Source organism: Phalacrocorax aristotelis, chromosome 14 (assembly GCF_949628215.1).
Source record: "Phalacrocorax aristotelis chromosome 14, bGulAri2.1, whole genome shotgun sequence".
Lineage (NCBI taxonomy): Eukaryota > Metazoa > Chordata > Aves > Suliformes > Phalacrocoracidae > Phalacrocorax > Phalacrocorax aristotelis.
In genome coordinates, this window is record NC_134289.1 from 8,612,488 (window position 1) to 8,632,017 (window position 19,530).

The following is a 19,530-nucleotide window of genomic DNA, read 5'->3' on the forward strand; positions in this document are numbered from 1 at the left end:
GTGAGATAATTTAACCCCTTTCATATTAATTTTTAAGGAGAGGTATCTCAAAAAAGGCATTCTCATTTAGAAGACCAACACACAATATGTGATATAAAAATAATAAAACACAGAGCATTAGCATGTGAAAGAAACATGTTGCAATTATGTCAAGTACTGCTTTTTATATTTTATTAACAAGCAAGCATCCCTGGAACTGGGTCTATATGAAAAAATACTTCATTAACCAATCAGAATACAAGGGCGTTATATAAATTTATTTTATGCAACATTGATTAGTTTTGAAAATTCCCATGTTTTAATTTCACCTTTATTAAAAAAATCACTAAAAGGACACAACCCACAAAAATACAATCTGTATCTGCTCTATATTTACAGATAACTGGTCACTATTAAGGCACAGATTTAAAACTAACATTTTTATGTAGCAAGTCAAATATTTGTGCATAATATAACACTACCAATACGGTACACTGTACTGTCATATTCCCTTTGTGGAACCAAAATAAGTGAGAAATTTTTTTCTTCCAGTGTGTTTTTGTGTGTGTTTGTGTGTGAAGCCCTATTAAAAACGAATGTTGTTAATGGGAAATTCTTCACTGTGGTGTAGATGATACAAGTACTGCTCAGCAAAAGACCACATCAACTTAATACTGCAATAAAATCAGTTTCTGAGTATAGTACTGTCTAGATAGATAGTATGTACTTAAAGACTAAAAATCTAGGAGTGTAAAGGATTTTTGATGCACTTAAATTTAAGCAAAATAAGCAAGAAGGGGTTGCAGAAAATTCTGTACAAAGTGTGCTGAATATTTATTTCATTAAAAATACTTTATAAAATGAACATGACTCAATACAATTTGGTTTGCAAACACTGGTCTTGCAAATGCAAACATTTAAATGACAGCTCATCTGTAGGCACACAAGTAGTCCGTGTGAATGAAACTATTTACATGCTTAGAAGTAAGGACAAGTGTAAATAGTTTTAGAATTAGAAGTTGTGGCTTCCACGAGGGTTTCCATGAGGTTGCTCTTGCCCGTGTAACACAAATACCTCAGATACGTGGATACTGACTTTTGGCATTTGAGCGCAGTAGCTTTGATGTGAACAACTGCGTGCGTACAAGATGCAGTTTTGGCCGTTCAGATCTCTAGTACAATTTCAGAACCAGAGGAGGCTAACTGCTACTTCATCGACAGGGGAAGTCACCCAGCTATACACCATTAAGTAGATATGGCTGACATGAGAACTGAGCAGTTATTTTTTGCTAACCGCAACGAGACTTTACATTATTGCTTGATCATCTATGCCCTCAAGTAACAGTTTTTTAAATTCCCTTTGTGTGTGCAAATTTCTCTATACATAATTTTGTATTCTCACCTTAAAAGAATTATCCACGGAAAGTGTCAAAACTATTTCTCACCCATCTTTGCATAAAAACCAACTACTGTAAATGTTATTCTAATGCCTTCTGTTAAGAGCACTTGACAGTGGTTTATGTCCATCTCAAAAGGCTTGTACACTGAAGATAAATAATACATTACAGTAGAGGTAATTCACAATATTTCTTAGGGGAATGCTTCTCAACAAATTAATGCTTGGAAACTTCATATTGCATTGCAGAAAGAGGCACTTTATGAATTCCTTCATTGTATCAGAACCCTTCATTAACCCATAACAAGACATCTGTAAAGACAGAGGAATAACACAGCCAAATTATTTGGACTTTCACAGTATAAGAATGCAATAGTTAGCTCTAGCCACTTATAATATGGACTCTTTCTGTTGAACTTAACTTGTTTCAGAAATAGTTCATCTCCAGAGTTTTAAACACTTCTGCAGCTGACAACTACAAATCTAGATTGAACAAAACAGATGCTATTACACCTATTTTATGTAGGTCACCTAATTGCTGCATGCATAGTCGTGTAAGTAATATGCGTCATTTATTAAATGGCAACAGTGCTGTCTTGTCAAATTAGATTAGTTGTCTGCTTAATCAAACTGACAGCCCAGAGCTCTAGTTTGATGAATGCCTTTCATTCTCTACCATAAATCTGCAGTAGATCAGTTTAATCTGTTACGTATTGTAGGTGTATAGAACCTAAAAATAAAAGTCTGATATAAATAAGTGTCCTTTAGTGGCAGGGTACTAAAAATAGCCCTTTGCTTTGAGACAACCATTAAAAACAGTTCTAGCATAACAGGCAGCAGTTAAATATGATGACTGCAAAGGGTTAATATTGCAAGGTCCATTTTGGTCTTTCATTGCATCTGTTACAGTGAGTATTACTGCAAGCAGCATTAGACTGCTTATAAGAGCGTAATAGGACTGGTCCACTACCAAGTGGCTTGATTTTGGAACAATTTCTTCAGATCACTACTGGGGAGTCAGAGAGAGGGAAAAATCTGCATAAGAACCAGTTTCTAGTACCATTATAGTGAGATGTGACTTAATGCAGGAACACCTGAAAATAATTTGATTAGTGCCAATATAAAAATTGATATGGAACTGAAAGAGAGAAATAAATTTCCACAGGACAAGAAATCAGAACATGTAAAGTGCAGAAAGACCTCAATAATTATTTTAAGCAGTACCAGAAAAATCCATCTTGATAAAACCAAAATCTATGCTCTCTGGCATCCCAGCTCTTCATTCTTCCTTCATTCAACAAAGTAAAAATTCAGTGCATACATTATAGTTATAGGTAATAAAATACTAAACAAAGAACCCTATATTATTATTATTGCAAATTCTGTCAGATCTACACGAGTAAAACATAACCCACATTTGGTGTTTTGAAAGACAACAGACAATATGTGTTTTCTCTTTTTTTTGGCACAGTATTGTGCAGACAAAATGCTTTGGTCCTTGACACCCAAACTCCCAAAGTGCAGAGGGTGGTGTGCAGTGAAGGCTGTCCACAGGATTGCCATGTCCATCTTTAGAGCTGACTTTCTGAGCCACAACTTACTGCTACCAGCGACCGCTGACACTAGCAATGTCCGAATGATACTGACGCGGCAGTCTTCCACTAGCTCCACCTTCCAGGAACGAGGCACGTATGTTTGATGGGTCAAAGAGCTTTCTTCGGTTTTTATTCAGTTCTATAAAGGTGAAAAAATCCCTCTCATCAGAAATGAAGTTTAATACTCTGATCTACACCAAAAGCAAAACTTCTATTTAGGCAAACAATATTTTAGACAAAACAGTATGAACTGAAAACATCTGTGAGGTACCTGTTCAATTTAACAGTTCAACACGGTAGTAAAAAATTCATGATCTGGATGAGGGGATCGAGAGCACGCTCAGTAAGTTTGCGGATGACACCAAGTTGGGCAGGAGTGTTGATCTGCCTGAGGGTAGGAAGGCCCTGCAGAGGGATCTGGACAGGCTGGATCGATGGGCCGAGGCCAGTTGTATGAAGTTAACAAGGCCAAGTGCCAGGTCCTGCACCTTGGTCACACCAACCCCATGCAACGCTACAGGCTTGGGGAAGAGTGGCTGGAAAGTGCCCGGCAGAGAAGGAGCTGCGGGTGCTGGTCAACAGCCGGCTGGGCATGAGCCAGCAGTGCCCAGGTGGCCAAGGAGGCCACCAGCGTCCTGGATTGTATCAGCAACAGCGTGGCCAGCAGGAGCAGGGCAGGGATGGGGCCCCTGTGCTGGGCACTGGTGAGGCCACACCTTGAATATTGTGTGCAGTTTTGGGCCCCTCAGTACAAGAGGGACATTGCCCTTCTCTGGACATGCTCCAGCACCTCAAAGCTGGTGGAGGGTCTGGGGTACAAGTCTTATGAGGAGAGGTTGAAGGAACTGGGGGTGTTTAGCCTGGAGAAGAGGAGGCTGAGGCGGGACCTTATTGCTCTCTACAACTACCTGAAAGGAGGCTGTAGCGAGGTGGGTGTCAGTCTCTTCTCCCAAGTTACTAGTGATAGAATGAGAGGAAATGGTCTCAAGCTGCGTTAGGGGAGGTTTAGATTGGATATTAGGAAAAATTTCTTTACTGTCAGAGCGGTCAGGCATTGGCACAGGCTGCCCAGAGAGGTGGTGGAGTCACCATCCCTGGAGGAATTTAAAAGACGTGTAGATGTGGCCCTTCAGGGCATGATTTAGGAGATATGGTAGTGTTGGGTTGATGGTTGGACTTGATGATCTTAGACGTCTTTTCCAACCTTAATGATTCCATGATTCTAAGAGTTCCAGGTTAAGACTCAGAGGCTGCTTGGGATGCAGGCATCTATTTGGTACAATTCTTAATTGGCACTGATACAGTGTGGAGTAGATAACACTTTGCAATATTGGTTTAGATCAAGTAGACATAGCTGAAACACTGTAAAAATATTCAGTTATAGGTTGCAATCTTCCTCAAGGTACAAGCACACAGAATGTACAGCTGCGGCACAACCATGCAATGTAAACTGAGATGACAGAAAAGCTTATTAGCAACCTGATAATTTCTCAGTGCACAATTCTTTATTTTAACCACCACACAGAAGCAATATTTTAATAAGGACTTTTAGAAAAAAACAGATGGTCACCTCTCATTCAAACATGCACACTATGCTCGTATTAGCAAATGCTCATCCAAAATGGTTTTCCTTTCCCCACTTTTCTATTCTTGTAAGCAAACTCCATGATAGATACAAATCACTGAAATATTACACAGATTTTCATGACTGCTTTTGAACTAAGTACATTGCATTTTAACCCTCTTTTTAAATTAATAGAGAGCATTCACTAATAGCATCTGCAGGAGAGATGCAACTGGGAGATAAATGATCTGGTGTTACAATGAAGCATCTGAAGAAAACTATTCCTCTGATAGATTCATTGGCTAGACAATGTAATACAAAATCTCATGCTATTTATTACATTCGGAAAAAATCTAGTTTGGCATTATATACGACAACACATGGTAAGAAATTATACTTGGCCTTCATCTTTCTGCACGTAGGGTACAAAACAACCTTTTAATTAAATGTGGGTCGGAAAAATTCCAAATAAGAGTTATATGTTTCTTTTCAAACTTGTACAGTTTGCCGAAAAAACTGGCTTTGGGAAAAAAACCAAACCAGAGCAAACCCCAAACAAAAAACTAAACCAAAACCAAAGTCCCCGCAAAACCAGGCAGTTTTTCCCAGTAGGATGATTGCTCTGCTAATCAGTGAAGTGGAGGACAAGGAGGATAACTGGCCTGAAAGTGCCGGTTCTGACAGGTATGTAATGTCGTTCAAAGTCTGTAATCCCAGAGTTTCTAGGACCCACAGTTTTGGGGCATAAAACAAAGTTCTCAATTTGCTGTGAAACAAACCTTCAACCAAGCTCCAATTTTACAAGAGGACACAGGACTATGCAACTGAAATCTTATTTGGTAATGTGAAAGCTCTATAAAGCCTGTTGTTAAGTACCTTCTGATGAGAGGCAAGCCAATACAACCTCTGTGAACTAGATTTTTACTTTTCAGTCTTTCCAAGATCCTTTGTCAACTATAAACACACGACTCAAGCAAGCAGAATACGAACAGTACTTTAAAAATCGACAAATGATAACCTGTGTTATTTACCTGAGATTGCAAGCAGCATTTTTCTTCTGGCACCAAAAGTGGTAATTCCTAACTCCTTCAAATCTTGATCAGTAAGAGTAAGGAATGTCTGCAGATCAATCTAGAGTAAAAAGAAATAGGAAAATTAGGCAAAACAAGCCTCTCCCCAGAAGTATTAGCAACAAATGTGGTTCAGAAGAGCTTCACAGTTTTTGTTTCCTTACTGCATTTTACGGTTACTCTGCCAACCTATTCTTTGCATGTAAACAGCAATCATTACTTTCCAATGGCTTCTTCACACAGTTGCTCAACTTGCTACTCTGCATTTCTGACAGAAAAACTAAAAAGTGAGCAGTTTTAGGAAAATCACACAAGATCTATCTTATTTATTTGTGAGATATTGAGTATTTACCAGAATTGCTACAAGGTACTTGGGAATAGCCAGGTATATATGTCTGTAGATATGGTAGGGGCTTCTGTCTATAGTAGGTTAGCAGAGGACGATTGCCCAACTGCTGGTGACACATCTGAGTTAAACCACTGAGTATTTCACAGCATTCCAAAGTGTGTGCAACAATGTATGCCTGTGGGTTTTTTGCTGCCAATACAATTTGCAGAAACGTAATGGAAAATTCTTTAGTTTTCACTCTGGCCAATTCTGCTTGGTTCATCTCACACCTAATCAGTGACTCGAGGTAAGAAAAACCAGAACAAAAACCCACCTGTCAAACAAAAGTCATCCTTAGTGTTAGAAACCAACACAGCCATCTCCCCTTTTTAGAAGAATGACTAATATAATAGGAAAGGATTAATGACTGGATAACATGGGTATTATGGAACATGCAGGGGAGTACAGAGGAGAAACCTGAGGAAGTGTACACAGAATTGAGGCACAGCTGGATTTATTCGTTCAGATTGAGGATTGACCTTGCCACTTCCACACTGGTTGCAAACAAAGCCGTGCTGGTGTCTACCCCACGCCAGTGCTTTGTGATCCAAAAAGAGCTCATTAGCTCAGGTGCAGCCAGTTCCTAAGCACTTTTGTGCAGTACTGCCCAGGAATAAAATCCCCCCACTGAACTTAAGCAGCATGATTAGAGAGAGACAAGAAATGCTGGCCAGAAACATGAGATCCAGCTGCCCCGGGGCTGAGACAGTGGCAATACATTTCAGCAGACTCAGGACAATTCTGTGAGTGCCTGTACATGAGTGACTTAGTGCATGGGAGAAGGTACAAATTTGCCTCACGTCTATCCTTGGAATAGTGTAGTATGCACTTCAGCGTGCCCCTGGTGTGCACAGTTTTTTCTCATGGACACAAATCTGAAGCTAAATATTGGCACACCAGAGCAACCCGTGCGACCTGAATGGAAGGTCCTCTTGGAATTTGTTCTTCATCAACACGTGCACAGTTCTCTTAATGCCATGGCAATCTGTGCAAAAAAAACCCCACTTTCTGTGGTCTAGTAGGAGAAAACATGCAAGTGCAAATCTGAGACCATCAGCTGGTGCAGACCTCACTGTTGATAAGGATACATATAATATATAGGCCCAGAACACAAGAAGATCCAAATTTAACTGTGGTCCTTGACACAACCCACACGGACATCCGTTTTGCTCCCTAGTACCCCCAATTCCAGCAGTGTGACTCACAGAACTTCCCTCATACAACTACAGCCCTTCCAGGACAAGCTCCGGGGCTCTACGTCTAAGCCTAGCAGCTGGGCTCACTGTACCATCGTGACACAGTTAAATCTGTCACCAGAATAAGCTATCTGGCAGATAACCAAGTTGACTCTACTTATATAGTATCCCGTGGATATGAAATACTACCATGTGAACTAAACTGAGATTAGTTGGTGTGGAGGTGGAAAGCTCAAAGATGACTGACCATATCCCCCTGCTGGGAGTAGATCAAAGGAAGCCAACTGGCACACAGGAGAAGAGGCGTGGGACAAATGTATGTGACCCCAGCATCTGCCGAGATGTTACTACTGAATGCAGACTGGATTTCTATAACCTATATATGAAGTTGACTGAAAGCTATTAAATTCTAGTTTGCATCCTAGTTTACAAGTGGGATCGAAGGTCTAAAATTCCTTGAATGGAAAAAGCCCCAAACGAAAAAAAATAACCTAGTTTAATTATTTGTTAAGTATAAATCAAACATGCAAGACAAAATACTAGTCGTGCCCAGGCTGGAAATTGCAAGGTGTATGATACAGGTCTGAAAGAACAGCTCATGAAAATCCTGTCACATAATGAGAGTTCTTAGTGGCTTTGGTCAAGACACAGAACAACTACTGCTGGAAAACATGCTACAAACACAAAGGTGTCTTTCAAAGGAATACGAACCTCTTGCTGTTGGAATACATCTGTGTATTTGCCCAAACCAAGTTTGCTGAACAGCTCGGGCAGATCCGATCCCTTGAACAAACTGTTCAGGTTACAGCCATTGCTTCCTGTCAGCGAGGAAATGCAGTCCATGTAATTACTGCTACTGAGATAGTGTTCGGCTGAAAGGGAAGAAGTGCATTTTTCAGTCACATCACAGAAGTGTACAATTTTCTGTCATATCATTGTATTAAATTAGATAATTAAATTAACAAACTATTTAAATCTTTATTCAGAAAAAAAAGCCTCTCAGTGGTCTAAGACAATGAACAGCATAAAGCAAGTTTTTTGTTAATTAAGTTCGAGTGTTTGCTTTCTATAGAAAGAATAAAGTCACATTATGTGACCTGTCACATAGATACAGGTCAGGAACTTGTACAAGGGGAAGACCTGCAAGACCCTGTTGTTGTTCTTCCTCTAAAGCCCCCTCCTTTCTCCAGTGGATATTTTGGAAGACACGGTTGCGCACAAATGTGACCAGCCGTTTTTGGTCTGGGTGGGGAGAGCGCCATGCTGGAGCAATTCCTGGTAAAGGAACTACCTGGGTAGCCACAAGATTTGTCTCTTCTTTCAGTACAATACAGAGAAAAATATAAAGGCAATAGGTTTATAAGAGACCAAAACTGGAAATACACTCCCCGTACATTTTTGAATTACTAAAAGGTATATCTTTAAAAGAAGTGTCCAGGCTAAGAAAAAAGCCAAGAGAACTGATTTAGCAGTGCAGTCCCTTTCCTCTGTGTGTGCGTACTGATAGTATGTAATCATTTAGTTCATAATTATGTTTCCTCATGCTGTGTCAGAAAAGGATAGCTCCCAGGGAGTGCATCAGGCTTTTCTGTATATGAGGCCATTGTGAGTGCTCCCTCCCTTGGTACAGACAGAGGAAATAACAACAGTGAAGGCACAGACAGCTTACAGGACATAAAGGATAATTTTACTCACCTGGGAAAGTAAGATTGCCCCAGAGACTTATGCTACGCCTCTACTACAGAATGCCAACGGGATGTGAAAACGAGTGTTTTTCACAACTGGCTATGCTACATTTCTTATTTTCTGGGCACAGACTAGTTAGAAGCATTAGGGATTGGATTTACAGAATTTGGAGAACTTCTCTCAACCTCAGCTCCGTTTTGGAAAAGAGTTTTAAAACACAGTAAACCATTCAATGTTGAAAATGTGAACATTAAGTTTGACACATGAAGCAACAGCTAAGCTGATTTTTTTTTAGACTTTAACAAGTGGTGCCTCAATTTCTTCAATATCAGAGTAAGATAACTCTAAAAACTCCCAAACAGAAATTCACGATCGTACATTCAGGGCAGATGATGCAAGGTCACATATTGAAAATTGACTCTTAAGAAATACTTCTCACTAGTGCAGTCAGGAAGCATTATCTTAAAAACAAAGAAGAAATGCATCACTACTATGCAATTGTATCAACGATGACTTACATTTTAGTACTCTGGCACCTATACATTAAGGTAAACACATCTGTCCAGCAAACGAATTTTTCATCCCTCCTCCACACACTTCTTCCTCTGGGAAATCTACAGCTGCTATAGAACAGCGTTTGCCCCACCGCCAGTGTACTCATGTTTCTAATTTTCTTTGAATACATATGTAAATACATTTTAAATCCGTGTTTATTTTGATTAATCTAGAGCTTCCATTTTTGTCCAACTAACTTGGAAACAACAATAGCGTGATTTCAAAGACAAATTTTACATCGCTTTTGCTCTGTGAGTACTTCGAATATGGTGTGCAGCCATTCACAACTGAACTAGCATGCTTTTAAAAATCATAAATAATTACAACTACACCAACCACAAACATTTTCTCTAACTGAAGCTATCTTTTCTTAGAATGTCCAACTTTTATCTGTGTACTTTGCAATTAATCTGGGATTGAGGTTTTATTCGCCTTTATAAGAAATATGCAACAAAAAAAATTAAGAACAGCCACAGTAGTTATTTCCCCATAATGCAGTTAGTTAGTATGGACCAGTATTCTCTACCTCCATTTTTTACTCTTTCAGAAAGGCATATATTAAGTTACTAAAAATAAAAGAAATTAAATTTCGAAGAGTTCAATGGAAGTAAAATTTTAATTTGTAAGTTGCAAACATTGTTTAAAAAGTAATTACAAAATTTACAGCCTGTATCTAGAGAAACCAGTGCTAGGTCATACCAAACATAAGGAGAGTCTTATTTTAATCACCATAAAGAGAATCATGCTTTAAATTTCAAGATCAGCACAGATTATGACTTCTCAAACAGCAAGCAAATAGCTCAATAAAGACCTGGCTGCCGTTGGTGCATAGACAACAGACTAGAACGACAGCAGTCTAGAAATAAGCTTTTACATAAGCTTTTTCAGTACACCTTGAAAAGCCCCTTCCAAGACAGCAAAGAGCTTTCAGCAAGACCGTCTTGCATTTTAAAAATTTCCTTAAGAGTTTTCCTTTTGGACCATTATTTACATATCATGTTACACAATCTTGCATATGCTTTCACTTTTCAATTTGTAAAATAAGCTTACTTTACAGGTGGCAGTAATTTAAATCCCTAGTGATGTCAGGAAACATTAAAATAAATATTCATAGATATCAATATAATTTTTTAAAATCAGATCTTAAGAAGTTATTAACCTGATTTATTTTGTTTCCGTTTGGGGCTGCCAATTGAGGACACAAATTCATTATGAGCTGTGGGTCCAAGCCCATTACGGTCTCTCCAGTTATCAGATTCACTGCCACTCCCCAGGTGCTCCCGACTGTTGGACCGTGAGAGAGACATCGATGAACCCTGCAAATAAAAAAAAAAAGAAAACTTGGGCAGAAACCAGAAGTTTCACTGTGACGTATATGTTTTCTCTGAAGCAGCTCAATTAAAAAAAAAGCAGCCTTTAGTGCTTGCAAACATTCTTCTGGCAGTTGATCAATAGTCAAATAATTGCAAACCGGACACAAAAACACATTGCAGTTTACAGATTTTCAGCAAAAGTTATTTAAAGACCATGCTTCAAAATGAATTGCTAAGTATTTCCAAGTTTGTTTCCAAAATGTTCCATGGTATCAAATTCCCACACATTCTAGACAAAACAGTCTACCGACTATATCCCTTCACAGGGAAGGGAACGTAACAGAACATCTGTCTGAAGATAAGTGGATCAAGTACGCAATACTTGACAACAATACAGTATAAAACAATTCTGCAACGGTATGTTAATTTGCAGAGTTTTTTAAAAACAGATTTTCACATTCCTGTAAAGTGCTAATTATCAACTTCCATCACTGTGGGGCAGAACGTTCCAGAATAAGGCAACAGTATTCCCTGAAAACAGCAGTTAACTATGGAATTGGATGGGGATGTACCCCCAAAAAAGATGAACATTATTGATACCAAACACTTACATGAACTAAAAATTGTGGAATCAAATGAATAGTTTAATTCTATACAGGTACATCAAATTCCAATTGAAGAGCATAACCTAGGGGGCAGCAATCTTTACTATTCAGGAAAATTGATACTACTGAAAAAGAGAGGCAAAAGCTCCTTATCATTGGCGAAATTAGGAAGATGAGCTATGGTTAGTGTAACTCAATAAATGAAGGAAAGTGGGAACTGACTTTAAGTCTTACAGAAAAGCAAGAAGAGACAGGGCCTCTACATTATGTTAGAACATAGTGCTGACTAAGAGTTGTGAGGTAAAAAAGACGTCATCCAATGTTTCTGGAAAACTGAAGGCACAGTAAAATGTCACAGTGAAGACGAAATACGTTTAGTGAGCTTATTTTACAAATTAACTTCCCAGACATTAGACTAATACCACTACTACGTCTGTTCAAAGACCTCAGCATATAACTAACGTGCATGCGTATGGAGGGTACTGCCTCTAATACCAATGATGTTGAAGACTGCTAAATAGAAGAAGGATACAAGGAATCCAAGTTTTATAGCTCCTCCACATGTTTCCACAATAGCTTATATGAAACAATGGAAACAGGAGTCCTAACACACTTTCACTTCACTGGAAAGAGCCAAGCCTGTGGCGTGCACGTGGGCAGTCTCTGAGTGACTAAGATACAGTGTGCTTGGTTAGAATGACATGCTCGCTTAGACTTTTAGCAGCGCATCATGGTTTGGGGGGAAACCCCAGCTCAACCAGTATAGAAAAGCATGTAAAAAAAAGATTCACAGATTTTGGTTGTAGCTTTTTCTTTCGCCCTAGTTACTACTGCAAGATCATTGCATCTATCCAAACCTATTAAAGGTAGTTGAATGACAAAAAGTTCACATCAAGTTGGGAACACCAAGGCACATTTTTATCATGGCTAAATATTTCTTTTGTATTAAAAGATAGGTATATATCCTAGAGAAAAGCTGTATGAAGTCCCAGTCCTGAAGAAACATACCATTTACATCTTACATAAGTAGAACAGAAATAAAGAAGGTGTCTCTGTGGAAGTTGGGAAGGATTACAGCAGGGAAACACACTAAAACAACTTCAGAATGCCTTTGAAAAGAAAGGAACATAAATTCCCTGCAAGATTCCCATGGTGGGACTCCAAAGAGACTTGCTGGACCCTGTGGCTGCCTCCTCCCAAGGAAATCTCTGGGCCCAGTGAATAATGCAAATAGAGCAAGCTTTTCAAGTTCTACGGCTTCATCAACAGAAGGTAAGAGGAGCTGCAGCCATTTCTTGTTCTAACACTCTGCTTCACCATGCAGCAGTTCACATCTTAGAGTTTATCTGTTATATAGACATGTGTTACAAAATTTCTACCACTGGTCTACAACTGTTGAGACATTTGGTCCCATAAGTTGTTTTAAGCTTCTTTAAAGAAATATATTTTCAGGAGCAGACTTCTATAAAGCTAGAGTATAATTTATAAAGCGGATATAATTTTGTGTGTTGGGCTGAATACATTCCAGATGCCTTAATATTTACATAAGAAACATTTTTCACAATAACAAAATATTTAGAACTCTAAGAAAGCTAAACTCTTATGTGCAAGACTTCTTTTTACAAAAGTTAGACATTTCTCAAGAGAAACAATTGCATCGTTCACTAGAAAGTGTCCACTAAAGTAAAGGTTGTGTTTTTTAATACCTCATACGTAGTTGTCATAGATGGCTTGTACGATACATGATTCGCTCTTCTTAGTTCCTTAATAGTTTCTGCAGGCATAGATTTAGAGAACCCCAAACCACTCCACGTATTTGTTGGAGTTCTCACTTCTGTTACAACTGGCTTCTTTAACATAGCTGAAAAAATACAGAGAGAAATTAGTCCATCTCAACCTTAGTAAAAGGTACCGAGAGGATAACCCTGAAGCCATGTACCCTAATAGACTTCAACCCACCTGCTACACAGCTTGAATCCTACCCTGCCTTAAGGCAAATTACTCTGTCAGAAGATTGCAACCCTATGGGTTTTAACTAGGAAGCCCAAAGAGTCATATCTGTTTCAGAAAGGTTTCTGATTTTCTTTTTGTTTGGGGATATTTGGGTTGCTTTTAAACAGGGCCAAAAACATGGTTAAGTCCCTTATCAATTTTGTAACTTAATTTATCCCTAAAGTAAGGAGCAACTTTGCCAATGACAAACATCTTAAAGTTTAATTTGCATCCCAACAAAACCAAGTATTACAGCTGTGAGGTCTCTGAAAACAACATGGATCATTTGCATATGGATATACTCACACAGAATATCCCATCTGCAAGTTGTTTATATTGTATTTTACACTATGTTGGTATTAAGAAATTTTTGGAACATGAAAACTAATATACAAATGTTTCACTATAAGCTTTACATTTGATTAAAAATCCAATTACAAAACTAAAGCTTCAGACAACTCTTTCAGCTGTATACTAAAAAGCTTTTCAGAAGTCACTGTTTATCCACATACCTTTGGTCGCTAGTAGCTTCTTCTGTTCATAGTCAAAGGCCTAAAAATTAAACATATGCGGAAGATAGTTTAATTGCCATTCTAACTAAATGTCATTCCAGTACTCAGCTCTGTCAAATCAAAGGTTTTGAAAGTGGCCAGTGAATACACCTAGAGGAAACCTGAAGTGCAGCACAATAATTTGACAAGTAGTCCAGTTCGAGCATTGTTTGCTTAAAGCATTCATTCAAACATACATAAAGATTTTAAGTAACACTCTGATATCCATTTGAGTGAGGTTGCAGCAGTATTTACAAACTGTTTAGGCAGAATTTAAAATTCTGTTTAAAATAAGACATTTTTCAAGCATTGTTCCTCTTCCTTAATCAACTGTTCTTAGCATTTAAAACATTCCTCAACAGTACCAAAATGATACATATTATCTTAGACAGCAAATCTAGGCACCACAGTTACTTTTAATAACCTTCAGGTTGAGTTATTCTCCATTCACTCATCTGAAAGGAAGAGAACCTAAGTTTTGAGAGACCTAAAAAAACCCAACAACTTGTATTTGCACTACCTATGACCATGCAAGATTGAAGTTTAAATAACCCTGCTTAAATAAGTTACACTTCTTTGAGTTACAGATTAGCAAATCTAAACATACACATAGAACTGCAAAAATGCAGTATTTAGCTGGAAGCGTTAAATTCGCAACTTGAAATAACTAGAGCTTTGATAAGGGAAAGGGTTGCAAAATACTAACATGAATCTCGTTCCACTGCTCCATGCAGTGTAGTTATGCACACACTGGTAGATCCATACTGAAAACTGCTCTGTTACTACGGCTTGACAGTCGAAGGGAGCTTGGCAATAACATGGAAGCAGTTTATAGTAGAGTAGTCGGCTATAGTTAACCAAGTAGGAACAGTACAAGAAAAAAAGGAGTATATGCACAGATCCATATTTGTAAAGCAAAACCAGTGTAGTTACACTCCAGTAGATCCCCCAATATATAAACCTGAAGCTATAGAAAAAAATTGCGTTGACACTGCTTATGAAAACTTGTGAAGTGTCTCATCTATATAATTCCCTTTTCTGAAAGCAATGATATAAGTTGGGTTTTGTTTTTGTTTTTTTTTTTTTTGTTTTTTTTTTTTTTTACACTCAATACACACAAATGATGCTTGTGTAGACTAATATAGCCATAAAATTTATTCGTTACTTAAATTTTTCTTATTCAACAGAGGCATAAGGGATTTGTTTGTCTTCAAGACTTTTAGTTGACAACCCACTCTTCAGTTGAAAGAGTTAAGGACTTCGCTGGGACATGCTTTTACTGAAATGGTAGTGGCAGGACAGCCTGCTGCTCAACAGTCACCTTCGCATTCTGAGCTAATTTCACTTTGCAGCGATCAAGTTTTGCACTAGATTTGGGTTTATTCAGGGAAACATACCTGCATATTTACGTACGATGGCTGCGGAGCTAGACGTGCTCTTTCAGAGTTCTGCTGGGCGGCTGCTGCTCGCTCTGCTGCCCGTTCACTTCCAGGAGCCTTTTTATCAGCCATGGGACTTTCAGAAGCACTTAACTCTGCATCTGAGAGCAGCCTCTCTGCAGTACTGCGGGAGCAAAGTCAGTATTAACTCCAGTCGTCTTTTTCACAAGCAATGAATATTCAATGCAATTGTGGTAACAGCTTTATCCTGAGAAGTTTGGCAGTAAAATTCAAGAAACACCAGTACACGAACATCTCCCTGCTCTTAGCAATATTTCTGAAATCTTATAGTTCCTTTACCTGTTTCTGTCAATGAAATAAAGCATCTTTTGCTGCTTCCTATATTACCAAATATGAGGCATAGTTTACATGTTCAGATCCGAACAGTCTGGTATCTGGAATTATCACATGCCATCCCTACAGTGTCACTTCATATCCTTCAGCCTTGCTCAGGCCAGCAGCTCAGCAGTTCTAACAGATTGACAGTAATAGGATAAAGAGAGAGGCATAACAGGGACTAAGTTCACATGGGTCCTACTTGCTTTTAAAGATTCAGTAATTGCAGTCCTACATGCCAAAGCGCCTCTTAATGTAATCTTTTCTTTTAAATATCAGCCACATTTTATGCCTACTCTAGAAGAGAATAAACTCCTACTTCAAAGCAAAGTGACCTTGATTCAGATGCTGTAGATTACCCAGAAAAATGCCCTAAGGACCCTGTGAGCACTACATGCTCAACAGAAAGAGCAAGAAATACAAACAACTGAGTGACACACAACTGAGTCTGGTTAGCAGGAATCCTTGGATTTCTGAACTATGAGAGCAGAATTAATGAAGTACATATTATAGCTTTAACAGTGTAAACACAATCAGGTAAGAGAATATGCATCTCAAGGGTGATGATGAACAGTTCCCAAAAGGAATAATTAAAACACTAAAGTACATCAGACCAAACATTGCATTAAGCACAAAATTTGTGTTGCCAAGACACATTATGACTCAAAAAAGGCCTTTCCTACTCCTGGCTCATTAAAAAAAAAAGAACCAAACAACAACAACAAAAAAATCATTGAGACAAGTGTTTGAGAACATGGTTGAGAATATAGTTTTTCTAAGAAGAAAACAGCCTCAAGTACACACAAAAGGTAAAAGGCTGTCGATTAGGAATTGTTCTCAAAGCAATCAACAAAAAAGGAAAGTGCAAAAATGTATCCTTTAGAAATAGGTAATCAAAGTTACTCTGAAAAAATCTCCACCCTTCTGAGGGAAAGGTGTTGATTTTTTTCAAACCAAAAGAAAAATACTTAGGAAGTGCAAAATGCATTCCAAGTTCGCAGTTACCAAACTGGGAGGTATTAGTGCCCAACGTGATTAAAAATTAAGCCCAATTAAATCAGCTCTTTGAGTATCTTATGACTCAACCACCCCTCCTACCTATAAAACCATGTGAAGTATGTTTGCATGGCAAAAGTTCCATTAATCTGCATTTGCAAGTTTAACTTACTGTAAATGAGAGTTTTTGGTGCCTTGCAGTAATTCAACTGTTTGTCTCTTAGAACAGGCCTGTTTGGAAGAGCTCATCATCTGCTTCAGATCACTGGTATTTGCTGAATGGGATGGGCTTCTTGGCATGCCCACTTCTACAAAAGCATCATTGCAACCTGCAAGACCAAAGAGAACAGTTGAACAAAAACCCTCTTGTGTTCTGGTGAACTTACTGAAGGAATGACAACTATAGAACAAAATCTGCTCTTCCTCCCTACAGATTTATTCTAGTCTTCAGGGATAACAACTTGGTCAAGGTTAGTGGTCAGAAAAGTAAGTTCAAATGCACAAAGATGTTAGCTTCTACATACATAGACTCATTAAATATGTTCTTCTTTAAAAAGTTTAAGTAATATTAGCTAATATTAAATTCATAAAATTGTTTTTATATCCAGTTTTAACAAACCTTGCCAGATGCTCAGACAACTTTTGCTGCAATAAAAGTTCCCCACTTAATGTTCAAACAGACTGTGTTTTCACAAATATTTGTCACTTAATTTGAATAAAAGATCCATTGCCCAAGTAGGCATTTCAAATGACCACAACCCTTAACAAAAGGGCATCTCCTTGTTGATCAGGGAAACAAGGACTTTACATATATTTCCTCAAGTTTGAGGTGGAACTTCCCTCCCTCCAAGAATGACGGGAACAGTTCATTGGTTCCTTTAACACCCCAAGGGCAGCATAACTGAAATGTTGTTGTAAAACATGCAAATAAATTTTGTTTGCCAGGGTCATCTAGGTTTGACCTCCACATAGTTTACTGCAATTACTTTCTCAAAGGTGTTAATTACTTTTTTTCATTAAAAAGCAAAAATACAACATATTTTAAAGCAGCAGAGACTGTTTTAAGCAATGAAGTTAAGGTGCTGTAAAGCATACTAAAATTTTCCTATGTTATTTCCCTCTGCTCTTTGGGCTTGTAACATTTTATTTATTCCCTTTTATGTTGACTTAAGGTGTTTCTATCAACAGTACAGCTCAGATACTGCAACTCCTATTTACTTTGACAACAAATCTGGGAGATCCAGCAGTATTTTCCTTCAACACGTCTACAAAACCAATGGACAGGCAGTATGTTTACATTTTGGTTTCACGAAACTTAACATAGACTGGACAAACACTAGCAGACAAAAGAATGAAATATTAAAAATTTACCTTCTGCACTATTTGACTTGGCAGCTACTTGTTCTGAGGCACCATGAGTACTTGTTTGCCTTACCGGATCACTGTGGTTCGTGCTCAACACACTTTCTCCTAGCGATGTGGCAGACAGTGAAGCATACTTGATATTTGAGGTCTGAAATGATTGTCAAAAATCACTAAAGTGATTGTTACGCTTAAGGAAATATCGAAAGAATTTCCCTTTACTATCTATGCAAGGGAACATGAAATTCATTCCTGATATGGAAAATTCAAGCGTATTGTTCTCCATTTTCAATCTTTAAGTCATATTTTGAAAACAACACTGTTCTATTTCTAAACTTAGTAGCTTTAAGCATGTACTAGTGTAGCTAGTTTTCTCTTTCAGCTCTTCTTAGTAGAGGTTTATTACAAACAGATCTGGTTCGGCAGAGGTATCAACACTTACCTTTACATGACCATTTAAAGAAGGTGAGCCTTTTTTACTCTCTGACTGCATGCCGTTCACGTGGACTTCAACAGGAGTCAAGCCTGGTGGTGGAGACGGAGTGTTCTGACTGTAACTAGGTACTCCAGACAACAGAATACTCGTTAAAGTTGCTTGGGCAGTAGATGGTATCATTAGGTGTGGAATAGCAGAAAAACCTGTAAAAAAATTCAGTCACGTTCTGACAGTTTCTCTTTTAACTTTCTCAAGTACTATAGTGCTTTATATAAATCTCTGTGTGGCTTTGATAGATCACTAAAGTTTCCGTTAGAATTGCATGCCAAAGCCGTAATGTTGTATCTAATCATTACTTTGTAGGTTAATATAGATTCCTATATAAAACTGATCAAAATGTTGCATGTGACAGCGTATTATTTAATTATAACTTTCAATATGGATATTTATTAATCTGTGTTATAATAAACTTCAGAATTATTAAGGCTCTAAAGAATGAATGATTCTGGACTTTTAAATTCTCATTTTAACAGCTTACTGTTGCACAATTAGTTTAATTTACATTTAACTTCCACCAACCTGTGGCATTCGTGTTCGCAAGAGATGTTGCCCATAACGTGGGACTAGGTGTGCCTGAACTTGGACTCTGTAAGGGACTTACAGAGCTATTAAGGGCATTCAACAGAGAGTTTGGAGCAGTTGAGGTGTTGACTGACAGGGCTGTTGGACCTAAAAGGCCTGCAAAAAATTATAGAAGTGAATATTTAGCTAAGACATACGGAAACACATTTTTAACAAAAGTACCAATTAAAACCAAACAAAACTGTACTGAACTGCACCAGCAAATGTTTTACAAACAAGTTTTAACATTAAACCTGTGTTAATTCTGTGCAGAGAACACATTAAGAACAAGCTTTCTTAAACTGTGAATCATATATCCAAGAAGAATTGTAGCATCTCCTGTGTCCTTCTGCTGGACTCTGCTGGCAGAACAAAGAGCCTACACTGGCTGCTTCTCAGCCTCACCATTCCTTTGTACCCTTTCATTGCTTCTGTCAGTTTGTTTCAAAG

At 38.1% G+C, this 19,530-nt stretch overlaps 1 protein-coding gene across 1 annotated transcript in view; it reads right to left on the reverse strand.

Moving 5' to 3' along the window:
- Window positions 1-236: 236 nt before the first annotated feature.
- The window catches only part of BICC1 (BicC family RNA binding protein 1), a 116,601-nt gene continuing 97,307 nt past the window's right edge, over window positions 237-19,530 (reverse strand). Inside the window, exons 11-21 of the mRNA XM_075109376.1 lie at window positions 19,039-19,197; window positions 18,466-18,662; window positions 18,033-18,174; window positions 16,834-16,990; window positions 15,288-15,453; window positions 13,852-13,891; window positions 13,054-13,208; window positions 10,589-10,745; window positions 7,900-8,060; window positions 5,566-5,665; window positions 237-3,109 (exon numbers count right to left, since the gene is read on the reverse strand). Of these exons, the coding sequence (XP_074965477.1) occupies window positions 2,979-3,109; window positions 5,566-5,665; window positions 7,900-8,060; window positions 10,589-10,745; window positions 13,054-13,208; window positions 13,852-13,891; window positions 15,288-15,453; window positions 16,834-16,990; window positions 18,033-18,174; window positions 18,466-18,662; window positions 19,039-19,197 (1,565 nt within the window). The 3' untranslated portion in view covers window positions 237-2,978. The remainder of the gene's footprint in view (window positions 3,110-5,565; window positions 5,666-7,899; window positions 8,061-10,588; window positions 10,746-13,053; window positions 13,209-13,851; window positions 13,892-15,287; window positions 15,454-16,833; window positions 16,991-18,032; window positions 18,175-18,465; window positions 18,663-19,038; window positions 19,198-19,530) is intronic.